This window comes from Thamnophis sirtalis, unplaced genomic scaffold, assembly GCF_051295495.1.
Source record: "Thamnophis sirtalis isolate CommonGarterSnake01/CBP01778 unplaced genomic scaffold, rThaSir2_p1.2 scaffold_4, whole genome shotgun sequence".
Taxonomy (NCBI): domain Eukaryota; kingdom Metazoa; phylum Chordata; class Lepidosauria; order Squamata; family Natricidae; genus Thamnophis; species Thamnophis sirtalis.
This window is the reverse complement of record NW_028261384.1, coordinates 139,386,101-139,397,687: the sequence shown is the minus strand read 5'-3', so window position 1 is coordinate 139,397,687 and position 11,587 is coordinate 139,386,101. Positions and strand designations below refer to the sequence as shown.

Genomic DNA, 11,587 nt, shown 5'->3' with positions numbered 1-11,587 from the left:
CGTGCGAATCACTTAGCGACCATGCGATTCACTTAGCGACCGCAATGAGAGAGAAAAAAAGAATGCCAAAACGGGTGCAACTTGCTAGAACGGCCCCTCGCTGAGCCAGGGAAATTCTGGTCGCATTCGTGGCCGTTAAGTCGAGGACGACCTGCAATCAGCCCACCCAAATTGTTTGTCTTGAGGACTAGAAGCTTTGTTTTGGAAATGGGAGGTCTGAGGAGCATGTCACTAAATTCCCCCAAACCGGGGAATGGAACGAAATGAACCCCATATCGTACCTGGCCCCTTACACCTAGCCAGACTGCTTCCAAACTGAGTTTAATTGCATTTCTATTTATTTATTTCCGTTAATTAATTCATTAATTATTAATTTATTAATTTATATGCTGCCTATCTCACCGTCAAGGTTGACACTCTGGGTTGCCTGCGACAATATAAAAACATCATATAAAACAATAAGTACATTTTTTTTTAAAAAAAGGTTTCTGCTTAATTTTCAGCTTTTGCAAAGTCAGTTTCTTCCCATCAATGGGTTGAAGTAACATTACAGGCGGGCATTCAACAGGTAAAGCATCCCACATGGGGAAATCTATCGTCCCTCTTATCCACGCCACACCTACTCCAGGACGTTTTGAGGGCAGTTTTCCTCTCCCCGCAAGGAGTAAATGGAGCATTACGGGCAGACATTCAACAGGCAAAGCATCCCACATGGGGAAATCTATCATCCCTCTTATCTACTCCCGTGACCCGTCAAAACTGCGCTCGACTAAGCCGCGCCCGATTAAACCGCGTCGCTGACGTCATCAACAGGGCGACAACAGCCAGCGCGGAGAAAGAAGAGCGCTTTAAATAGCGCTTTGAAAGCAAGCCGATTCAACTTAAGGTAAGGGTTAGGTTTAGGGTTAGGTTAAGGGTTAGGGTTAGGGTTAGGTTAAGGGTTAGGGTTAGGGTTAGGTTAAGGGTTAGGGTTAGGTTAAGGGTTAGGGTTAGGTTTAGGGTTAGGTTAAGGGTTAGGGTTAGGGTTAGGTTAAGGGTTAGGGTTAGGTTAAGGGTTAGGGTTAGGTTTAGGGTTAGGTTTAGGGTTAGGTTAAGGGTTAGGATTAGGTTTAGGGTTAGGTTAAGGGTTAGGTTTAGGGTTAGGTTAAGGGTTAGGTTTAGGGTTAGGTTTAGGATTAGGTTTAGGGGGGTTAGGTTTAGGGGTTAATTTTAGGTTTAGGGTTTACAGCCTGCTTCTGTCTCCACGCTGTTGTCGCCCTGTTGATGACGTCAGCGACGCGGTTTAGTCAAGCGCGGTTTTGTGGTGGAACCATCTACTCCACATCTACTCCAGGACATTTTGAGGGCAGTTTTCCACTTCCCGCAAGGAGTAAACAGAGCATTACGGGCAGACATTCAACAGGTAAAGCACTCCATGTGGGGAATTTATCGTCTCTCTTATCCAGCAGCTCTTATTTTTATCACCGGTTTGCTGTGCGCGCGCATGCTTGCTTCACGCATGCATCTTCCGTGCATGCATCCAGCCAGAAAAACATGTCTAAATAGGACGACATCTCCATTACTGGTTCGGCCGAATTGGCGGAATACCACCTCTGCTCTTATCTACTCCTCATCTACTCCATGACATTTGAGGGCATTTTTCCTCTCCCCGCAACGAGTAAACGGAGCATTACAGGCAGACATTCGACAAGTAAAATATCCGGAGTGGGGTCCACCCTCCCCATCACCTCACCTGCTCCTTGACATTGGCTCGCAAAATGCCCTTCGGGTCGATTTTCAGGTATTTCTGGGCCGGAGACAAAGGCGCTTCCACCAGGCGCTGCAACAGTTCGGCGTTCTGTTCGGAAGGATTCTGGATCAAGGCGGTGACCAGCTGGTTCCGAAGGGCCGCGAATGCCTGCGCGGCCTCCCCCATCGCTGTCACACACAAACACACAAAAATCCAATGAGATACCGCTTTGGCAATCGCCGGCAAATTGGAAAATTCCTTTGCAGGGCAGAAAAAGCAACATTCCTTTGGAAACCAGGCGCAGGGACTCGGGTTACAACAGCCCTACGAGGTAGGCCAAAGGCAAAGTTTTATGCCGAGGAAGTCTATCTGCAAAAAGACCCCATCTTACGGCAGTCCGCTTAGCGACCTTTTGACGTTACGGCAGCGCTGGGAAAAAAAGGACTTAGGGCCCTTTGTCAGACACACAACCTTTGTGGTCACGAGATAAAAATTCAGAGTCTTGGCCACGGCCTCATATTTATGACGGTCGCAGCATCACCTGATTCCCCTTTGGTGACCTTATGACTGGCACAGTCAACGGGGAAGCCAGATTCACTTAACAACCATGTTACTAACCGAAGAACTGCAGCGATTAGTTTAACAACTGTGGCACGAAAAGTCCAATACTGGGGCAAAACCCACGTAACAACGGTCTCGCTTAGCAACGGTAATTCTGGGCTCAATTGCGGTCCTAAGTTGAGGACTCCCCGCAGTCTGAATCAGAGTTGAATTCTGTCAAAGCGCTGGGGAGTTTTGGCAATTGAAGCCCACTCCTCCTGACCTCAAAAGACCTCAGAAAATATGATCTTCTCTACATATAATGTATATAATGTGTTTGTGTGTGCGTGTGTTCCAGTATAACTCTGGAACGCCTTGAACAATTTCAACCAAACTTGGTACACAGGTAACTTACTCTCTGGAAACAAATACTGGGGGGGGGGGGGGGGGGGGTGGCAGAGGTGTGTTGCTCCCAGTTCGGCCCAGATCGGGCGAACCGGTAGTAGTGGCGGTGGGAGGCTCCCCCCACCCGCCCGGACGATTCTGCGCGTAAGCGTCGCGCGGCCAAAGTTTTCCAGCATAACTGTGGAATGCCTCGAGCAATTTCAACCAAATTTACTCTCTGGAGAAAAATATTGTGGGGGTTAAGATACCCCTAACACCCCTCGGGTGGGTGTTCTGTTCAGATACAGCTTGTTGTGTCTTAAAATGGCTTCTACTGTGCAGTGGAGTTGCCATGGTAACAGCTTCACAGTACTCTACAAGGGGGCTCTCTCTGGTAAGGGGGGAAATCCAACATTAGAAATTACGTTTGGTCCACACATTTCCCCCCGCTAAATAAATACGCGGGCAACGCTGAGTTATCAGCTAGTAAATGATAAAATCGGCTCTTTCTCTCAGCCCAGCCCACCTCGCAGGGTTATTGTCAAGACGAAAACAGAAGGAGGAAGGAGGGTTAGGGACACTTACCCCCAACCCCTTGAGTTACTTACAAAGTACAGGTAGTCCTCGACTTACAACAGTTCATTTAGTGACCATCTGACGATAAACCAGCACTAAAAAAAAGTGACTTAGGGCTGTTTTTCACACTTACGACCGTTGCACCATCCCCCATGGTCATGCGATCAAAATTCAGACGCCTGGCAACTGACTGATACTTACGACGGTGGCAGTGTCCCAGGGTCAACTGACAAGGAAAGCTAAATGGGGGAAGCCCGATTCACTTAACAACCACGTTCCTAACTTAACAGCTGTAGTGATTCCCTTTAATGACGGTGGCAAGAAAGGTCGTAACGTGGGGCAAACCTCAATAAATGTATCACTTAGCAACATAAATGTCGGTCTCAATTTTGGTCCTAGCTTGAGGACTACCTGTAATAAGGTCAGGATAAACATATAATAATAATAATAAATAAATAATAATAACTAACAACAGCAACAAGAACAATGATAATGATGATAATAACAACAGCAACAAGAATGATAGTAACACTACCACTACTAATAAAAAAATTATGATTTTATGATTAAATATTTATTTAATATTTAATAAAATAAATTGTGTTTATTATATTTTATTATTATTATATTTGTAATACATTTTAAATGTGCAGTTGACTGAGTTTCATGTTTAATGAATAAAATATAATTTTAATCATCTTATAATATGTAATATAATGCAATGTAACGTAATGTAACATGGTATATATAATAATATCATATAATAATAATTTTAAGAAGATACTTGGTTGATGATACCTAGGATGCTGGCAGCAACCCATATCAACAATATCAACTGCCAGTCAAAATGTATTTGTGATATTTTTAAATGTTCAATTGACTGAGTTTCCTGTTTAATGAATAAAGTATATAATAATGATGATGATCATGATGATGATGATAATAATAATAATAGTAATAATAATAATATTTTAACACCCCATATTTAATACTTTTTAAAATGTTCCGTTGACTGAGTTTCCTGTTTAATGAATAAAGTATATAATAATGATGATAATAGTAATAATAATATTTTAACACCCCATTTTAAATACTTTTTAAAATGTTCAGTTGACTGAGTTTCCTGTTTAATGAATAAAGTATATAATAATGATGATAATAGTAATAATAATAATATTTTAACACCCCATTTTGAATACTTTTTAAAATGTTCAGTTTCCTGTTTCCTGAATATTAATATTAATAATAGTAGTAATAATAATAGTAATAATAATATTTTAACACCCCATTTAAATACTTTTTAAAATGATCAGTTAACTGAACTTCATGTTTAACGAATAAAGTATATAATAAAAACAACAATAACAATAATATTTTAACACCCCATTTTCAATACTTTTTAAAACGATCAGTTGACTTGAGTTTTCTTTTTAATGAATAAAGGATATAATAACCCTAATAATAATATTTTGACACCCCATTTTCAATACTTTTTAAAACGATCAGTTGACTTGAGTTTTCTTTTTAACGAATAAAGGATATAATAATCCTAATAATAATATTTTGACACCCCATTTTCAATACTTTTTAAAACGATCAGTTGACTCGAGTTTTCTTTTTAACGAATAAAGGATATAATAATCCTAATAATAATATTTTGACACCCCATTTCAATACTTTTTAAAATGATCAGTTGACTCGAGTTTTCTTTGTAACTAATAAAGGATATAATAATCCTAATAATAATATTTTGACACCCCATTTCAATACTTTTTAAAATGATCAGTTGACTTGAGTTTTCTTTTTAATGAATAAAGGATATAATAATCCTAATAATAATATTTTGACACCCCTTTTCCAATACTTTTTAAAATGATCAGTTGACTCGAGTTTTCTTTTTAATGAATAAAGGATATAATAATCCTACTAATAATATTTTAACACCCCATTTTCAATACTTTTTAAAACGATCAGTTGACTTGAGTTCTTTTTAATGAATAAAGGATAATAATAATCCTAATAATAATATTTTGACACCCCATTTTCAATACTTTTTAAAACGATCAGTTGACTTGAGTTCTTTTTAATGAATAAAGGATAATAATAATCCTAATAATAATATTTTGACACCCCATTTTCAATACTTTTTAAAACGATCAGTTGACTCGAGTTTTCTTTGTAACTAATAAAGGATATAATAATCCTAATAATAATATTTTGACACCCCATTTCAATACTTTTTAAAATGATCAGTTGACTTGAGTTTTCTTTTTAATGAATAAAGGATATAATAATCCTAATAATAATATTTTGACACCCCATTTTCAATACTTTTTAAAACGATCAGTTGACTCGAGTTTTCTTTGTAACTAATAAAGGATATAATAATCCTAATAATAATATTTTGACACCCCATTTCAATACTTTTTAAAATGATCAGTTGACTCGAGTTTTCTTTTTAACGAATAAAGGATATAATAATCCTAATAATAATATTTTGACACCCCATTTTCAATACTTTTTAAAACGATCAGTTGACTCGAGTTTTCTTTGTAACTAATAAAGGATATAATAATCCTAATAATAATATTTTGACACCCCATTTCAATACTTTTTAAAATGATCAGTTGACTTGAGTTTTCTTTTTAATGAATAAAGGATATAATAATCCTAATAATAATATTTTGACACCCCTTTTCCAATACTTTTTAAAATGATCAGTTGACTCGAGTTTTCTTTTTAATGAATAAAGGATATAATAATCCTACTAATAATATTTTAACACCCCATTTTCAATACTTTTTAAAACGATCAGTTGACTTGAGTTCTTTTTAATGAATAAAGGATAATAATAATCCTAATAATAATATTTTGACACCCCATTTTCAATACTTTTTAAAACGATCAGTTGACTTGAGTTCTTTTTAATGAATAAAGGATAATAATAATCCTAATAATAATATTTTGACACCCCATTTTCAATACTTTTTAAAACGATCAGTTGACTTGACTTTTCTTTTTAATGAATAAAGGATATAATAATCCTACTAATAATATTTTAACACCCCATTTTCAATACTTTTTAAAATGATCAGTTGACTCGAGTTTTCTTTTTAATGAATAAAGGATATAATAATCCTAATAATAATATTTTAACACCCCATTTCCAATACTTTTTAAAACGATCAGTTGACTTGAGTTCTTTTTAATGAATAAAGGATAATAATAATCCTAATAATAATATTTTAACACCCCATTTTCAATACTTTTTAAAACGATCAGTTGACTTGAGTTCTTTTTAATGAATAAAGGATAATAATAATCCTAATAATAATATTTTGACACCCCATTTTCAATACTTTTTAAAACGATCAGTTGACTTGACTTTTCTTTTTAATGAATAAAGGATATAATAATCCTACTAATAATATTTTAACACCCCATTTTCAATACTTTTTAAAACGATCAGTTGACTTGAGTTCTTTTTAATGAATAAAGGATATAATAACCCTAATAATAATATTTTCACACCCCATTTTCAATACTTTTTAAAATGATCAGTTGACTCGAGTTTTCTTTTTAATGAATAAAGGATATAATAATCCTAATAATAATATTTTAACACCCCATTTCCAATACTTTTTTAAAACGATCAGTTGACTTGAGTTTTCTTTTTAATGAATAAAGGATATAATAATCCTAATAATATTTTGACACCCCATTTTCAATCGTTTTTAAAATGATCAGTTGAGTTTTCTTTTTAATGAATAAAGGATATAATAACCCTAATAATAATATTTTAACACCCCATTTTCAATACTTTTTAAAATGATCAGTTGACTCGACTTTTCTTTTTAATGAATCAAAGGATATAATAACCCTAATAATAATATTTTAACACCCCATTTTCAATACTTTTTAAAACGATCAGTTGACTTGAGTTTTCTTTTTAATGAATAAAGGATATAATAATCCTAATAATATTTTGACACCCCATTTTCAATCGTTTTTAAAATGATCAGTTGAGTTTTCTTTTTAATGAATAAAGGATATAATAATCCTAATAATAATGTTTTAACACCCCATTTTCAATACTTTTTAAAAACGATCAGTTGACACGAGTTTTCTTTTTAACGAATAAAGGATATAATAACCCTAATAATAATATTTTGACACCCCATTTTCAATACTTTTTAAAATGTTCAGTTGACTGTTTCCTGTTTAATGAATATTAATATTGATATTAACATTAGTATTAGTATTAATAATAATATTTTAACACCCCATTTTTAATACTTTTAAAAATGTTCAGTTGAATGAGTTTCCTGTTTAATGAATAAAGTATATAATAAGAATAATAAGGGCAACAGCAGCAATACTATTTTGACATCCCCTTTTCAGTACTTTTTTAAATGTTCCGTTGACTTGAGTTTTCTTTTTAATGAATAAAGGATATAATAATCCTAAAATAATATTTTGACACCCCATTTTCAACACTTTTTAAAATGTTCAGTTGAATGAGTTTCCTGTTTAATGAATATAGTATATAATAATGATGATAATAATAGTAATAATAATATTTTAACACCCCATTTTTAATACTTTTTAAAATGTTCAGTTGACTGTTTCCTGTTTAATGAATATTAATATTAACATTAGTATTAGTATTAATAATAATATTTTAACACCCCATTTTTAATACTTTTTAAAATGTTCAGTTGAATGAGTTTCCTGTTTAATGAATAAAGTATATAATAAGAATAATAAGGGCAACAGCAGCAATACTATTTTGACATCCCCTTTTCAGTACTTTTTTAAATGTTCCGTTGACTTGAGTTTTCTTTTTAATGAATAAAGGATATAATAATCCTAATAATAATATTTTGACACCCCATTTTCAATACTTTTTTAAAATGTTCAGTTGAATGAGTTTCCTGTTTAATGAATAAAGTATATAATAATGATGATAATAATAATCGTAATAATAATATTTTAACACCCCATTTTAATACTTTTTTAAATGTTCAGTTGACTGTTTCTTGTTTAATGAATATTAATATTAACATTAGTATTAGTATTAATAATAATATTTTAACACCCCATTTTTAATACTTTTTAAAATGTTCAGTTGAATGAGTTTCCTGTTTAATGAATAAAGTATATAATAATGACGATAACAATAATAGTAATAATAATATTTTAACACCCCATTTTTAATACTTTTTAAAATGTTCAGTTGACTGTTTCCTGTTTAATGAATATTAATATTAACATTAGTATGTATTAATAATAATAATAATATTTTAACACCCCATTTTTAATACTTTTTAAAATGTTCAGTTGAATGAGTTTCCTGTTTAATGAATAAAGTATATAATAAGAATAATAAGGGCAACAGCAGCAATACTATTTTGACATCCCCTTTTCAGTACTTTTTTAAATGTTCAGTTGACTGTTTTCTGTTTAATGAATAAAGTATATAATAAGAATAATAATATTTTGACATCCCGTTTTCAGTACTTTTTTAAATGTTCCGTTGACTTGAGTTTTCTTTTTAATGAATAAAGGATATAATAATCCTAATAATAATATTTTGACACCCCATTTTCAATACTTTTTTAAATGTTCAGTTGAATGAGTTTCCTGTTTAATGAATAAAGTATATAATAATGATGATAATAATAATCGTAATAATAATATTTTAACACCCCATTTTAATACTTTTTTAAATGTTCAGTTGACTGTTTCTTGTTTAATGAATATTAATATTAACATTAGTATTAGTATTAATAATAATATTTTTAACACCCCATTTTTAATACTTTTTAAAATGTTCAGTTGAATGAGTTTCCTGTTTAATGAATAAAGTATATAATAATGACGATAACAATAATAGTAATAATAATATTTTAACACCCCATTTTTAATACTTTTTAAAATGTTCAGTTGACTGTTTCCTGTTTAATGAATATTAATATTAACATTAGTATGTATTAATAATAATAATAATATTTTAACACCCCATTTTTAATACTTTTAAAAATGTTCAGTTGAATGAGTTTCCTGTTTAATGAATAAAGTATATAATAAGAATAATAAGGGCAACAGCAGCAATACTATTTTGACATCCCCTTTTCAGTACTTTTTTAAATGTTCCGTTGACTTGAGTTTTCTTTTTAATGAATAAAGGATATAATAATCCTAAAATAATATTTTGACACCCCATTTTCAACACTTTTTAAAATGTTCAGTTGAATGAGTTTCCTGTTTAATGAATATAGTATATAATAATGATGATAATAATAGTAATAATAATATTTTAACACCCCATTTTTAATACTTTTTAAAATGTTCAGTTGACTGTTTCCTGTTTAATGAATATTAATATTAACATTAGTATTAGTATTAATAATAATATTTTAACACCCCATTTTTAATACTTTTTAAAATGTTCAGTTGAATGAGTTTCCTGTTTAATGAATAAAGTATATAATAAGAATAATAAGGGCAACAGCAGCAATACTATTTTGACATCCCCTTTTCAGTACTTTTTTAAATGTTCCGTTGACTTGAGTTTTCTTTTTAATGAATAAAGGATATAATAATCCTAATAATAATATTTTGACACCCCATTTTTCAATACTTTTTTAAATGTTCAGTTGAATGAGTTTCCTGTTTAATGAATAAAGTATATAATAATGATGATAATAATAATCGTAATAATAATATTTTAACACCCCATTTTAATACTTTTTTAAATGTTCAGTTGACTGTTTCTTGTTTAATGAATATTAATATTAACATTAGTATTAGTATTAATAATAATATTTTAACACCCCATTTTTAATACTTTTTAAAATGTTCAGTTGAATGAGTTTCCTGTTTAATGAATAAAGTATATAATAATGACGATAACAATAATAGTAATAATAATATTTTAACACCCCATTTTTAATACTTTTTAAAATGTTCAGTTGACTGTTTCCTGTTTAATGAATATTAATATTAACATTAGTATGTATTAATAATAATAATAATATTTTAACACCCCATTTTTAATACTTTTTAAAATGTTCAGTTGAATGAGTTTCCTGTTTAATGAATAAAGTATATAATAAGAATAATAAGGGCAACAGCAGCAATACTATTTTGACATCCCCTTTTCAGTACTTTTTTAAATGTTCAGTTGACTGTTTTCTGTTTAATGAATAAAGTATATAATAAGAATAATAATATTTTGACATCCCGTTTTCAGTACTTTTTTAAATGTTCCGTTGACTTGAGTTTTCTTTTTAATGAATAAAGGATATAATAATCCTAATAATAATATTTTGACACCCCATTTTCAATACTTTTTTAAATGTTCAGTTGAATGAGTTTCCTGTTTAATGAATAAAGTATATAATAATGATGATAATAATAATCGTAATAATAATATTTTAACACCCCATTTTAATACTTTTTTAAATGTTCAGTTGACTGTTTCTTGTTTAATGAATATTAATATTAACATTAGTATTAGTATTAATAATAATATTTTAACACCCCATTTTTAATACTTTTTAAAATGTTCAGTTGAATGAGTTTCCTGTTTAATGAATAAAGTATATAATAATGACGATAACAATAATAGTAATAATAATATTTTAACACCCCATTTTTAATACTTTTTAAAATGTTCAGTTGACTGTTTCCTGTTTAATGAATATTAATATTAACATTAGTATGTATTAATAATAATAATAATATTTTAACACCCCATTTTTAATACTTTTTAAAATGTTCAGTTGAATGAGTTTCCTGTTTAATGAATAAAGTATATAATAAGAATAATAAGGGCAACAGCAGCAATACTATTTTGACATCCCCTTTTCAGTACTTTTTTAAATGTTCAGTTGACTGTTTTCTGTTTAATGAATAAAGTATATAATAAGAATAATAATATTTTGACATCCCCTTTTCAGTACTTTTTTAAATGTTCAGTTGACTGTTTTCTGTTTAATGAATAAAGTATATAATAAGAATAATAATATTTTGACATCCCGTTTTCAGTACTTTTTTAAATGTTCCGTTGACTTGAATAAAGTTACAGAGTGAGGAGGAGGAGGAGGAGGAGGATGAAGAACCACCAGGGGAAACCTTGGGAAGGTGAAGATTTGGGGGACGCCCGAAAGGAGAAGAGGGGGCGCGTTGCAGGGACTACAAAGACCATCTCCCGCCAAGCACCCCCCCTTAAGACCGCGAGTCGGGGAGCGATGGGAGTTGTAGTCCAACCCTCCTAAGGAGGAGGAGGAGGAGGAGCCGTTGCCAAGAGAGGATCAGCCCCGCAGCCCCCCCCCCCCGCTCCCCAAAGCCCCG

The 11,587-nt window shown here is 31.5% G+C and overlaps 1 protein-coding gene across 3 annotated transcripts in view; it reads right to left on the bottom strand.

Annotated features, from left to right (window-relative positions):
• RNF31 (ring finger protein 31) overlaps positions 1 to 11,587 on the bottom strand; it is a 73,347-nt gene that overhangs the window by 44,402 nt on the left and 17,358 nt on the right. For all 3 annotated transcript variants that reach the window (XM_087714248.1, XM_087714249.1, XM_087714250.1), the window contains exon 2: positions 1,733 to 1,917. In XM_087714248.1, coding sequence (XP_087570374.1) covers positions 1,733 to 1,917 — 185 coding nt within the window. The remainder of the gene's footprint in view (positions 1 to 1,732; positions 1,918 to 11,587) is intronic.